Source organism: Lepidochelys kempii, chromosome 8 (assembly GCF_965140265.1).
Source record: "Lepidochelys kempii isolate rLepKem1 chromosome 8, rLepKem1.hap2, whole genome shotgun sequence".
Classification (NCBI taxonomy): Eukaryota; Metazoa; Chordata; order Testudines; family Cheloniidae; genus Lepidochelys; species Lepidochelys kempii.
The window spans coordinates 83,273,644-83,288,675 of NC_133263.1; the positions used below are offsets into that span (position 1 = coordinate 83,273,644).

Consider the following 15,032-nt stretch of genomic DNA (forward strand, 5'->3'; position numbering starts at 1 on the left):
GGCGCCAGCCTCCTGTGTGGGGAACGACCACGCCTTCCTTCAGGCTGCGCTGGGGGCCGCACCGGGGAGGACGATCGGTGCCGGGGCCTAGCCTGGAGCTCCGGGGCTGACAGTTTACGGTGCTTCGCCAGTGCCAGGTCTCCTGACGGCTCCGGGGCACTATGCACTGAAGAAGCCTGAGCCGGTGTCGGGTGCTCTGGGCCCGGCGGCTGCAATGCGGCCGCCATCAAAGTTGCTTTAGGTGAAAGTCTCTTTCTTTCCTTGTCCTTGGCTTGAACACCTTGCAAACCCTACACCTTTCAGTTTGATGTCCGTCCCCCAGGCAACATAGACACGAGCTGTGGGGGTCATTAACTGGCATAGGTTTGCGGCACGTGGCACAAGCCTTGAAGCCATGGGCCTGAGGCATGCCCTGCGCGGCCCAGGGCCGGTGCTGGAGGCCTCCAAGCACCTAATCACTTAAGTGTTCACAATCTATATGTAAACGAACTGATAACAGCTACTCTAAAGGCTAAGGGACTGCTCTTCTATGAAAGAGAGAGAGGTTGTTCCAACACCACCACGGAGGGCAAGAAGGAACTGGAGGGGGTGGGGCCGGCGGGGGTATATATGCAGGGGGCAGTGGCGCCACTCGGGGGGCCCGACGGGAGGCGCTAAGGGAAAAAGTTTCCAACGCTCGTGCACGCGGCGTGCGCACACCTAATGTGGAATGGACGTGAACAAGCACTCGAAGAAGAAGCAGATCAATTCCTACAATAATCTAGACTTAAATGTTTAATTTTTTTTTTTAATAATGAAGAAGGTGTTAGGAACACAGGCACTTGAATCTTTAATATGGAATTCTGATATGCTAACAGATGGTCTTTAGACCACAGTAGTTACAACAGCAAGAAATAACAGTGTGTGAGAGTAATTAGGCACCTGATTCTGCTGTGGTTTATAAAAAAACAAAAACTTTCCACCAACTTCAGTTCATTAGGAGTTTTAGGTACATATCCTCTCACAGGATCAGGACTTCTAACAAGCCCAAATGTAACCAATCTCAAAACAAGTATTTTTTATCAGCCTTCCAAAAAGAAAGTGGATACATTAATAATACCAAATACCCTACTCATGAACTGATAAAAAGCAGGTGCGTGAGTTTGTTAGAGTTATTTGAACTGTTGAATAAAAACACAAAAAATACTCAAACCAGCTGTAGTTTCCGTTTGGCCTGTCTGTAAGTTGGTGATAGCATGTTTAATTCTGTTGTGTCTAGAAATGCTCTAGATGCTTCTTGCAAGCATTTTTGTGGTATCTGGATTCCTGCAAACATTAGCAGGTGTCAGTTTACCCTTTGAGCATTTTTTTTTAGGGTATATCTCATGCTGTTTTCTTAGTGTCCTCAAGTGGCAACCCTGTTGTGATAACATTGGCCTGTTCTGTTTGGTTAAACAGAACCTTGGCTATCAAGATCCACCTGGAAAAGTCGGGAAAGGAAACATCACACTCCTGCCCCCCAACCCTTGTTTCTGATTTTGGCAGCCTCAGAACTAGCAGATTCATGTCTTACGTTTAAAAGATAAATAAATACAGCTAAATCAGTTTTACCGCATGCATTTAACAGAAACTTAAAACAATCATTTTTAACATTCACAAATTGGCACACCTATTCAACTTTTGTTCTCCTTTGCCCTACAAAATCTTTGGAAATCAGATGGACCTTTCAGTGGACCCTGAAAGCCACCAAATCTAGGCTCTAGAAGAAGAGGGTTCCAAAGATGACCTTGTACAGGGCACTACTTCTCTGTCAGCTGACATACTCCCCACCACCTTAATACATGGGACTGGTTATATACTCTATATGTGACTTCCCCTTAAGATAATCTGGAAATTGTAGCTAGTACAGAATGCAATTGCTTACTATGTAGATTTCAGCATAGGTAGTACATTACGTTTATGTACCACCATCAGCACCATTTAAGGACTTTGAATTTTTAAAAATGCTTTTAAATTTGGGCATTGCATATGTTCAAGACTATTTTGTGGGGAAGCTACAATTAGCTGAACACCTCAACTTCACATTGACAAAGGCATGGCTGACTACAGTGAGGTCCACATTCAGAAAGTCTGCAATCTTCTTACTAAGAAAACATGTTGGCAAAACACTTTTGGCAACTACTACTACTTGACCATCCAAATGCAGATTCAACAAGACTCCACATTGTGAGTCTGAAAAATGTCAGGCATATTTCTGTAAGTGGGAACACTGATATGAGTACCATTTCAGGTTGCCACCTTTCTAACTCCTGGTAACCAAACTCTGAGGCCCCATCCCCTATCCTGCCTCTGCTCCACCTCTTTGCCTGAGGTCCCACCCCCTTCCCTCTCTGGATTGTCTCAAGGACCCGGTCTATGAAGGCAGTGTAAAGTGCCCTTGAAGTAGTAAGTGCCTTGAAGTAGTAGTAGTAGTAAACTATGCACCTGACAATCCTAAATGGCACCCAGACAAAGAAGCTAAAAACCAGACTGTCCGGGTAAAAAACGGATGGGTTGCAACTCTAATGACATTTCTTCTAGTTGCTTCCCCATCCTATAAGTATCACTTTACTCTTAATCTAAATTTCACACATAGCTAGATGGCTCTAATCCAATTACTGCAATTATTTGTTGAGGCTGGGTAAGTCATTATACTCCACCATCTATGTCAGAAGAAATGGAGATATAGAGCAGTACATTTGTTGCACGCTAACTACATTTCAGCCCATGGCTGCACTCCTTATAACATCCTATATACCTTGAACAGAAACAGTGACGGAACTGAATACTGTTTGATGCCTAAGAGAGCATTTGTCTGATACTACCCTCTAAGATCTTTCAGAAAGAAAGGAACAGAGCTACTTCCTCACCATTTCCAAGTGGGGCAGATCAAAGCACACTACGGAACTTTTCATGCACAGCAACAGACTCCATGCAGACACTCCATGTGCGACAGTCTAATCAGAGGTAGGTTTACACCCCAACTTGCTGCATGCTGTTTATATAATCAAGCCCTTTATATGTCTTTGCTTGGACCTACACATAAGTAATCTACCCCTCATGAGCAAAAATATTAGGTGAAGGATCCTTCAGAATGGCCTTATCACTAGGAAAGAATCAACCAGTATGGTCTCTGGAATATGCTGCTTCTAAATTAGAGGGCATTTTGCTATTAGTGCCTTCACTAATTCCCTTGGTTAGGGGGAACTATTACTGCTTCTAAAAGTCTCAGTTACATATCCCAGTTTTGGAAGAAAGTGTGTCCCAGTGAAAGCAAGTGCTTGTAACAGAAGCGAGGCTTACTCTCTGGGGAGGCAGAGGCCAACTGTATATAGGCCTTGTGTATTTTTACCACATCAATGGGTGCTGTGTCTTCATCGTATACTTGGTTGTGCATAACAATCATATCTCAGCTTTTCAGGGAAAGTTTGCTTCCTTGATATCACAATACTTTTCCAATTTTTCTGTACATATTTTTGGTTACTGGAGCCCTCCCATACAGTTTCCCTTCTGTAGTACTCCCATAGTTGGAATGACAAACCTGAATACGATGGAGAAATAAATTTATTATCTGATTATTTTGCTTCTTGGACTAGTCAGTCTTGTCATCTCATTGCCTCTCTAACTGATATACATCTAAAGTAAAATTTCAGTTCAGCTGGGTGAAGGTGTATCTCAGGAAATATTAGTCTAATGTTTTAATACTGTTAATCAAAGTTCTTAGACTATGTTTAGTCTGTATAAACAGTCTAGCTGTTTTTCCCAGGGGTTTTCCCAGGAGGGGAAGCCAAACCTCCATCCTGTGATTGACAGGTCTGATCTGGCCCCGGAGCTGCAGAGCAGAGGAAAACCTATTATTAGAATGGCTTGTCTGCATATGATGGAGAAGATTGTTACTCAATAGGCTAAAATGAAATCTTAACTATGGTGCTTGGTGAATATCACAAAGACGGTAACAGATGTAAAACTAGGAAACAGGTTAGGCAATGTTATTGGTTCAGCTGCTATGCGAAAATATCTGAATCTGCGCAGGATTGTTTAAAAAACACAATTTACTTATCTTACTGGTTCTAAGATGGGGGGGAGGAGACAGGAAATGATCAACTATATGATATGTCTTTAGCTGGTATAATTGTGTCACCTCTCTCTCTCTCACACACACACACACATCACCGCTATTCAGACAAAATTAAAATAAATACAGAAAGATGTTACAAGACAGCAAAAATTTTATTCTTCCTTATCACCTCTTAAGCCGAAAAGTCTGTTTAAACTTAATGTATCCCCACTTATGTAAGAGTTACACCACCCTTTCATAAAATCATAGAATAACAGAGTTGGAAGGGACCTCTGGAGGCCATCTAGTCCAACCCCCTGCCCAGAGCAGGACCAATCCCAACTAAATCATCCCAGCCAGGGCTTTGTCAAGCCTGACCTTAAGAACTTCTAAGGAAGGAGATTCTACCACCTCCTTAGGTAACGCATTCCAGTGTTTCACCACCCTCCTAGTGAAAAAGTTTTTCCTAATATCTAACCTAAATCTCCCCCACTGCAACTTGAGACCATTACTCCTTGTCCTGTAATCTGCTATCACTGAGAATAGTCTAGATCCATTTTGTTCTTTAACTGAACAAAAGCTGTTGCATAGCCTTCATGAAATAAAGTTATTCTAGATTTTGTTTTAAAATATGTTGTCTATCATTAGCGGAAGACCTAAGGCACATAAAAACTGTTCTTACTTCCTATTTTGAAGCAATTTACTTATATTAGTTTGAAACTGTGAAAACTTATGTTTAGCAATAGACTAATGAACATTCTCATATAGATAGTACAGATGGAGAAGACCTACTTGGGGAGATAGTCCACTGCTACTCTACCCCTAAATAAATTGCTACTTTTTGCAGATACAGGAATTGAAAGCTAGGTTGAAAAAAATATATCTAATTCCTCAATAACTCCTCTTTCTGATAGGCTCACTTACTGTCTTGCTGGCAACTGTATAAACAAGTATTTTCATTAGTCTTATGTTTACCATCTGTCTCCTTTTAATGACCTACCCACAGAGAAGATTGTTTTATAAGTAGGAAACAATCTTTTGAGACTTGGAAATGTATTACTTATGGTCAAGGCTCTTAAGGACAGGAAAGCACAGTTGTACTTGTTAACATATTTAATAAAAACTGAGTTTAATAAAGCTGGGAAGAGGACACAGGAAAGCATTCCCCCTGCTTATTGTTCATCATGTGAGCCCTGCTTAAACCCTGATTATAACTTTCTAAAACCAATCTTTTAAAATATAGCCGGATAAGGCCTAGTTTGAAATGAGATACCTCAACTGGTGTAATCTTCTATTGCTCCATTGACTTAAATGGAGCTGACTCTTTATACCAGTTTAGAATCTTCCCCCTAGAATCTTATTCTGCATTAATTCACTACAAAACCAACTCATATTTTTGCATATTTTATATAAGAGAAACTATTTCCCCCCAAAATTACATGAAATTGATGTGCGTGTCTAGAATATCAACCAGCAACTAAACCAAGGCTCCCACTGAACAGAGATGATATTCATTCTCCCTTTCCCAAACTTTAAAAATCCAGTTTTATAAAGTGAAGTTGCTCAGTTTACAGCTCAAAGTTAGATGCATCACTCTATGTTACAGCTAAAGTATCATAGCGGAATAATCTTAGCAGACATTATTATGGTAAAACAGATTATTGTAAACGCTTTGCTTATAGTGTAATAAGCACCATTACCATAGCATCTCAGCTCTATGTCCAAACTGAAGATAACCTTTTCTGTATGATAGAGAGTGGCCTTCTTGTTCCTACCAGGTTTAAGACAGTAGGGAACAATCTTCAGGGCTATGTTCCAGAAAAAATGTCTGGGGGAGGGGGAGGATCTGCTCTGTTACTGGGAGAAGGCCTACTTTGGGTAACTTTACACTGGGCCTAAGGCCTAAGCTACACTGGAAGGGGCGGGGGGTTCGAACTAAGATATGCAACTTCAGCTTTGCTATTTGTGGTGTACAGGCATCGATTCGGGGATCAATTTATCATGTCTAGATGAGACACGATAAATCGATCCCCAATAGACTTACCCTATATAGCAAGACTTTGACTCATCCTAATTTCTGGTGCTAGAGAGAGAGAAAGCAATGGGCTCAGCCCTAAACTACAAGATCCCACATTATTACAGATGCTGCAGCAGAATAGAGAAGCAGATATGATGGAGACAGTTTAACGAAGGCTAATAGAATGTTTTAAAGATAAACACTAGGACCGTGAAATGCAGAATTATATAAGGCAAGGATCCAGGGTAGAGCGTGGAGTACTGTTGTGATTTGCTTTCTGTAGTTTGCCCTTCCTGGAAAGTAGGACACTGCTTGTTGAACTAGATACAGTTTCCATCTAGACCCCAAGATCATTGTCCAGATAGAATACACCGCAGTAATCCAGGGTGGAAGTGATAAATGGTTAGATCTCTGTAGTTATGCCTGCATTTGACAGGAGAGGATGAAGTCTCCTGGCTCAGTGAAGATAAAAGGCATTTCTGGCTGCTGCTTCTGTTGGATAGTCCAGGAGTAGAGCTGATGCCAACAGGACTGAGAGACTGCGTAACACCTTGAGGTCACAGCTCCTACTACTTCCTTGAAATGCTTTCTTCTGCTTCTCACCATCACTTCAGTCTTCCTAGACTGAGTCTGACTCATCTTTTTTTCCCCATCTAGGTTCCAATTTACTTCAGACACTGGAACAGCTAGGAAATGGCATTCTCTCCTGTTCAGCAGGAGATCCTTAGAGATGAGTTTAAGCACAGTAGGCTATACTGGCTTCTTCCATTGAGGAAAATATTCCCTCACAGGAAGTGTTCAAAGAACAGCTATCTTAAACTTTATGGGCCCAATACATATTTCCATCTACTTGTATATTTCTAGGATATAAATGATAATTACTCATTGTCAAATCTTCAGAATACTTCTTCTACCTTTTATCAACTGTATTTCTTACAGATATATATTTCTTCAATTAGCAACAGATCTCCCTTATCATTAAAAGAAATGTCAGAACAAATTACATCTGCAAAATACATTCTCAAACATAAAATTCAATTACAACTAAAATATGACATTCTGATAATGATAGTTTGAGAAAGCAATGTAAAATGTACTCATAAAATACGTTTTCAGATTACTTTTAATAAAGTCAAGCAGACAAAACTATAATTACATTTATTTTATCTGAAAATATATCTAACATCAGAGATTGCACCAGTTGGAAGCAACTTATAGAGACATTTTGGATGAAAACAGAACGGAAGGGAAGGAGGAATTTATTTTGTCATCCATATTGAACTCAAACTACTGAGAGACAGACATAAGAAATGGCTTGCACACTCACATCTCTACCAAAGAGAGAGAAAGTGTTTTTAAACAACTCAATCAAAATAACAATGTTAGCAAAAAGGTTAGCTGCTCAAATTACTGACTCCATTCATATTTCTTTCCTGGGTTTCTTTTGTAAAGACAAACATCATAAACTGAACATTTTGAAATACTATTGAATTAATACTAATACAGCTCATTACAGCATTTGATATCTGTAATAATTTTACATTAAAATTTGCTATAAATGCCCCACCACTTCACACTGGTCTAGATCACAATTTTATTAAACTGGCATATTGTATTTAACAAAACACATTAAAATGCCAGAGACTTGTCAGTTTTTGCTACAGGCCAATAAATTACACTATCTACTGTCCTGAACTGGGCCACAGTTTAAGGAGTAAAGACCATTTTGGTCTGTCTGTCTCATTCATCACTGTCTCCAGGTAGGCCCTCTTGATTCTTTACTGGCCAACTATTTCCCCACATCCATTATTTATTGATATTTTTTAAAAAATTAGTTAAGTAAAATAGATAGTAATTGTTTCTGTGTATAAAGCATAGAGAAGGGGACATGTGGCTAAAACAGTGCTTTATTGGAGCATGTTAGCAAAGCATTTTTTTGCTATAACTAATGTCATCCAAAGGTGCCTTTTATTAAATTTAGTGAAAGTGAAGCAAGCAGCAGTGACCACAATTATAAAAATAAGCAAATGAGTGCAGTGCTGGTTTGCTGAGTTAGATTTAGGATATAGGCTGATGACAGCCCTTCCACCCCCTCACCCAGGGACTCTGTCACCACTAACCAACCCTGGCACTATTTTTAGCTCAGCATCTTATTTCCAGTGGACATCTCCTTAGTCTCCGATCAGTTCTACCCCCTGCAGTGTTAAGAGGTTTCCTTTTCACTATAGCCTGACATCTGGGGCACCCAAACCACAGGTTAACTCAAGTCAATCACCAGGAATGGGTTAAATTCCTGAAAGGGCAGGGTCCCCAAGCACTGCTGTGGGTGAGGAAACATGGGCCGGTGGATAAGACTTGCTTCACTTCTCCCCCTCAGACCAGGCGCAGCTCATTTGTAGTGAGCTGTAGCTCACGAAAGCTTATGCTCAAATAAATTGGTTAGTCTCTAAGGTGCCACAAGTCCTCCTTTTCTTTTTGCGAATAAAGACTAACAGGGCTGCTACTCTGAAACCTCTCATTTGTAGGGTAACGCAGTCCAGTCACACTGACTGCTCAGGCCTGGACTGTGCTAGCTGGCGTCCCCCAACGCTGAGCTCCTGTGTCTGACACAGCCCTCCTGCTGTCTCGCCCTGTGTGCGCGCTGCTGGGCGGCTGAAACGGCTTCAAAGCCTGAGAGGGGCAAGTTGGGGGGCTGCCCCCGCGAGATGACACAAATCACCGGTGTCCCTCTGAATCGCAACGAAACAGGCGCCTCATTTGCTCACTTCCCTGCCACTACGGGAGCCTGCGGCTGCAAGGACCTAGTCTCCCGCTCCCGGGCTGCGTAATACTTGGGTCGCATTTCAGGTGTTGCGTTTAGGGTGCGGGCGCTGGGGGTGGCCTGCGATACGCAGGAGTCAGGCTGGACGACGGGGTGCCGCCTTCTGGCCTTAATATCGATGACGCTCTGCCAGGGATTGGGAACGGCGACGCCAGGGGGGCGACAGGGGGAGCCCCGGGAGAGGGGAAAGAGGAGCCCCAGCGCAGCCAGGCTTCTGGGAACAGCCCAGCGGAGGCGGGCAGGGGACTGGGAGAAGCGGGGCCGGGCTCCGCGGCGGAGAGGAGAAGGGGGAGCCGCAGGACGGGACAGAGGAGCAGGGCACAGGGCGGAGACGGGTCGGGCTCGGCATGGCCCGGGCAGGGAGCAAGGGTTGCGGTGCCCTGGCTGCGCGGAGCGGGAGCCGCGCCGGCCCCACTGAAGTTTTCCGGAGGAGTTTTATGCCCCGCGGAGCGTCTTACCTGGGGGTCCTGCCCGCGGCTCCGGCTCACGCTAATCCCGGCGGCTCGCGGGTGGGCGGGCGAGCTGGCTGGCTGGGGAGCGGCGGCGGCGGCGGCGGCGGCGCGGCTGTGGCTGCTGCTGAGCGCCCCTTGGCTGCCGCCGGCTCTGCAAGTTTCCATAAAAGTCCTGGTGCGCAGCCCTCGCCCGCATTCCAGGCGCGCCCCGGCCCGGCTGCAGCTGTCCCGACGCAGGCAGGCAGGGCCCGCCGCGGCCCCCTCCCCGCCGGCACAGGCCGACTCAGCGCGCCTGGGGCAGAGCCAAGCCCCCGGCCGCGGCGGCTGGGTTATTTTGAGCTGGAAGCACCACAGGCTATAAATAACCTGGGGCTCTGGGGAGCAAAGCGTTCCCGGGCCGGGCCCCGCGCAGGCGGCCTCCCGCCGGGATCACTTGACAGGAGGGGAAGGGGACCCAAGGAAGCCTGGCAGGGGACCAGGGCAGCGAAACAGACCTTGCCATGGCCGAGTGGCACCTGCCATGCTGGGCAGAGGTGAGACCTGGCAGGTATACATACCTGGTGCGCCTGGGATATTTGTAAGGCGCCTATCACCTAGTTTCAGAGTGGTAGCCTGTTTGTCTGTATCAGCAAAAACAACGATCAGGTTTCAGAGTAACAGCCGTGTTAGTCTGTGTTCACAAAAAGAAAAGGAGTACTTGTGGCACCTTAGAGACTAACCAATTTATTTGAGCATGAGCTTTCGTGAGCTACAGCTCACTTCATCGGATGCATCTTAATGAAGTGAGATCAGATGCTGTAGCTCACCAAAGCTTATGCTCAAATAAATTGGTTAATCTCTAAGGTGCCACAAGTACTCCTTTTCTTTTTTGCAAAAACAAGGAGGAGTCCTTGTGGCACCTTAGAGACTAACACATTTATTTAGGCATAAGCTTTCCTGGGCTAGAACCCATTTAATCAGATGCAGGGAGTAGAAGATACAGGAGCAGGTATAAATACATGAAAAGATGGGAGTTGCCTTACCAAGTGTCTTCTAAGCAGTCAGAAAATACTTACGGCTCACAAGCCTTTCAAGGGGCCTCTTCCCACACAAAGTTCTGCACCACAGCACGCGGAGATAATGCACTGGCTCATGCTTTGTGAGTAACTGGGATCTGGGCCTCAGGCCCTAAAGCCCTGGGGCATTTTATAGCATCAAGCCCATGAAAGCAGCCAGCTAATAATAGTATGTGACAAAGTTCAGGGTGGTGGAGTGGGGAAGAGTCTAGACAGTACCAGGACTATGGAACTACGTTAGCTACCTAATGAAGAGTGTATAAATTATTCTGAAACAGCCATTTAGGGAACAGATGGTGCCTATCTTCCTTCCCCTGGAAATTAAGAACTTTTCTGTGCTTGATGCACAAATATAACTTTAAAACTTGAATTTTAAATATACTCTCCTCCCCTCCCCCTTTAAACTCACCTATAGAGTTCTTCCTTCCTTAGATTATAAGGTCTCTTAGGCAAGAAGGACTGTCTCCTAGTTACATTTGTTGTACTGTGCTTATCAGAGTGCCTTAGACTTGGTTGCATACGCCTTAGAATAATACATGATATTGCAGCTGGCAGTCTGAACATTGGACTGGAAACAAGGCATATTTTTTTAACACTGAAAGTAATTAACTGTTGGAACAATTTAGCTAGGGTTGTGGTAGATTCTCCATCACTCACAATTTTAAATGAAGATCAGATGTTTTTCTGGAAGATCTGGTCTAGGAATTATTATGGGGAAGTTCCATAGCTTGTGCTATATAAGAGGTCAGACTAAATGATCACAATGGTCCCTTCTGGCCTTGTATTCTATGGAGATTAAAAAAAAAAAAAAAAAAGAGTGAGGATACAAGAATTCCTCATCCTTTCCTCACTTCACTACTGGATGAACCAGTATCTCTGAAATAAACCTTTCGGTTAAAACCAAGATGGGATGATTTAATTTAGACTTCTTTTTAGATAGCAATGAGCAATTTGAAAGACAGAGTTAAAATAAAATGTCTTGTGACTTTGTGGCTACAAGACTTAGATGGGAAAGTACCATCTATTTAGGTTGTTAAAATAATGCTTTTTGCCCTACAAAGCCATTTATAATGTACCCATTACTATGGAAACTGAAAACCTTAAAAATACTAGTGCATGTGAATGATAGATATTATCTTTGCTCCTCCTTTCTAATAACAAATATGATGACTTAGCGCAGGAGGGGTGTCTAATTTAGAGGAGATCACTGGATTCCATATCAAGTTATGGTCCAGGATATAAATTCATAACTTCATAGACTACTCAGTCTAGACACTGCTGCAGGGGAGGTTTGTCTAAGGGAAAAATATAGTTTATGTAGTAACTACACTTTTATTTATAACTTATTCATGTGCTGTCATTATTCAGTGAGAAAACCCACTCTCCTTTAGGCCTCCTGTTTCTGTTCTCTTTCTTTGCATGCATTCTCTGTACTGTCCTTTGGCTTTCTTTCCCTGCAGCAACTTGCAATTCTCATCCCTTGAAGGCTTCACTTCCATCCCCTTTCCCATTAGCTATTAGAGTTGACACACCAATAAAATTAAAAGAGGACAGGCACATTCACACCTCATAGTCACTGTTTCAGACTCTGACAGATATTGTGATATTGGCTTGCACTCTCACCTCATAGGAGCCATCTCATTTTTGATTGAAGTGGCCTTGTCTCTAATGCTCCCCTACTGGGCTCTTCCTTTGACCTGCAGTGGCCTATCACAACCTGCTTCATCCCCCAAATCCCCTTTGGATGTTCAATGATTTGGTTCTCCAGCCATGTCACATAAACGTCTAAACCTCTTCCAGGCTACCACAAACAAGTCCAAATAAAAATCAAAAGAAGTCTTCAAACTAATATCCTGCTACCCCTTTGAAGCTTCATTGTAGTTCCCTTATTGACTTTACCTCAGGGCTTCCACTGCAGGAACCTAACCTGCTCCTATAATGTTCTTCCTCCATTGTTTCCTAGCTATTAAACCCTAGCCCAGGACTTCTCTTTGCCAGAGAGATCTGTCTCCTCTGCAGGTACTCACCAACTGAGCTTCCTCTTACCTCCTGGCCTAAGGAGGCAGAGCTATTAATTACCCCCCAGATGCAAAGCATGACTAATTGGGGTTCTTTCTCTTGCCTTTCAACTGCTGAGGATTAAGCCCCATCAGACACTCCAAGGTCTATGAGCAGGGTCTCTATGGGTCTGTCATGCCACTTACACTCATGACATGGTCTAGATCCTACCTCCAGGCTATACGTTTGACACTCTAGGTCTATATCTTTTCTTCACCTATGTTTTGGTTGATAGAAGAAAGGAGTAATAACTTTTAAACTACAGGACTAAACGACACCAATTTTCTGTTAGACTTTTGCTAGATCATCATCTTACCATGCCAAAAATCATGCTTGGGGATTGTTTAATGCGTAGAATTAAACAAAAAAGGGCCATACTATCAGTTTAAATTAATGCACCTAAATGAAACATGTTCTAATAGTTTCTGCCCCCCTGCTTTTTCTTTTAATTATTTAAATTAAAAAGAGTTTGAGAAGAAAACCCCAATACCTACAAGTTTAATTGGTGCCAAAGGTGGCTGCAAATAAAATATTGGTATATTAAAGTACACACGCACGTTATAGGAAAACCTAATTAAAATGTAGACATGTAAGGAAGTACTGGAGTAGATATGCATCAAGCTGGTCCAACTACATATAATGAATGAGCATTAGAACAAATATATAGTAATTTTTTGCTTTATATATGGAAATTCATTGTACAACTCAAAATGAGAATTATTTTTCTTCTATAGTATTTTCATTGAATTGTTATACTCGATATACACGTTTCATTTAGGCAGTAAACAGTTCACCAGTATGCTTACCCTTAGCCAACTTCAGTTGATACATATTTAGTTTGGTAAAAAACAGACTACATAAGTGAAGTACAATAATCATTAACATATTAAAAGTGAGATTACAACTAAAATCACAGCTAATATAAATATCTTAATCCTTAAAAAGAAAAGGAGTACTTGTGGCACCTTAGAGACTCACCAATTTATTTGAGCATAAGCTTTCGTGAGCTACAGCTCACTTCATCGGGTGCATTCAGTGGAAAATACAGTGAGGAGATTTATATACACACAGAACATGAAAAAAAATGGGTGTTATCATACACACTGTAAGGAAAGTGATCACTTAAGATGAGCTATTACCAGCAAGGGGGGGGGAGGGGAAGAGGAGGGAGAAACCCTTTTGTAGTGATAATCAAGGTGGACCATTTCCAGCAGTTAACAAGAACGTCTGAGGAACAGTGGGGGTGGGGTGGGGGAAAATAAACACGGGGAAACAGTTTTACTTTGTGTAATGACCCATCCAGTCCCTATTCAAGCCTAAGTTAATTGTATCCAGTTTGCAAATTAATTCCAATTCAGCAGTCTCTCGTTGGAGTCTATTTTTGAAGACTTCTTGTTGTAATATTGCGACTTTACAACAAAAAGACTTCAAAAACAGACTCCAATGAGACACTGCTGAATTGGAATTAATTTGCAAACTGGATACAATTAACTTAGGCTTGAATAGGGACTGGATGGTCATTACACAAAGTAAAACTGTTTCCCCCTGTTTATTTCCCCCTGCTCTCCTGCTAGTAATAGCTCATCTTAAGTGATCACTCTCTTTACAAGTGTGTATGATAACACCAATTTTTTCATGTGGTGTGTTTATAAGTCTCCTCACTGTATTTTCCACTGAATGCATCCGATGAAGTGAGCTGCAGCTCACGAAAGCTTATGCTCAAATAAATTGGTTAGTCTCTAAGGTGCCACAAGTACTCCTTTTCTTTTTGCGAATACAGACTAACAGGGCTGCTACTCTGAAACTTATCTTAATCCTTGTATCATTTAATGTTTCTGACTGACCTTAGCAGTACCGTATGGCTTTTGCATGTAACTTGCTCCAACTAGCATCAAAATTTGCATTCAAAAGTAGCATGTTTGAACAAATAAATTCAGTTCTGATATTTCATTATGAAACACTACATATAAACCACTGTAGTGCAGTAGGAGACGTACCATAAATACTGAAGTGTAACTTTGGCATTCCTGCTTCCCAGGATAGCAGGCATAGGTAGAAAGCACTTCAGATATATGTAGCTGGTTAGCAACAGATCTTCTTTACGTACTTTCTTCTAGGCAACCATGCAAAGGAATTAATTTCTGTGACAGAAGCAGCCAGCTGTAGGATGAACTAGAAAGAAAAAAATTACAGTCCAAATAACTGCATCCATGAACACTGACTCCTCCTCTCCAAATCTGTATCCATTTTCATCAGCACAGTTTATTGGAAGTTCACATAAGTACTACTTGCTACATACTATCTGAAGCACACAGTGGTGACCATTTCGCTGAAAAGCAAGATAGTGACTACATCAGAACAGGAAACATGTGAACCTGATTTAGAGCCTAATCCTAATTCTGTGCGATGCTGACTACCACCAGCTTCTACAGGTTTAAAAGGATTAAAAATTAATATATTGAATTATCATCTATGTTCTACACCAGTGGTTCTCAAACAGTAGGTCAGGACCCCAAAGTGGGTCACGACCCCTTTTTAATGGGGTTGCCAGGGC

At 42.5% G+C, this 15,032-nt stretch overlaps 1 protein-coding gene across 2 annotated transcripts in view; it reads right to left on the minus strand.

Annotated features, from left to right (window-relative positions):
• NEXN (nexilin F-actin binding protein) overlaps positions 1–15,032 on the minus strand; it is a 52,396-nt gene that overhangs the window by 35,989 nt on the left and 1,375 nt on the right. The window contains exon 2 of one of the 2 annotated variants that reach the window (XM_073357277.1): positions 14,476–14,650. In XM_073357277.1, coding sequence (XP_073213378.1) covers positions 14,476–14,503 — 28 coding nt within the window. In that variant the 5' untranslated portion in view covers positions 14,504–14,650. Of the gene's footprint in view, positions 1–9,371; positions 9,626–14,475; positions 14,651–15,032 lie in introns of those variants that run through there. The other variant, XM_073357279.1, reaches the window with a different exon arrangement.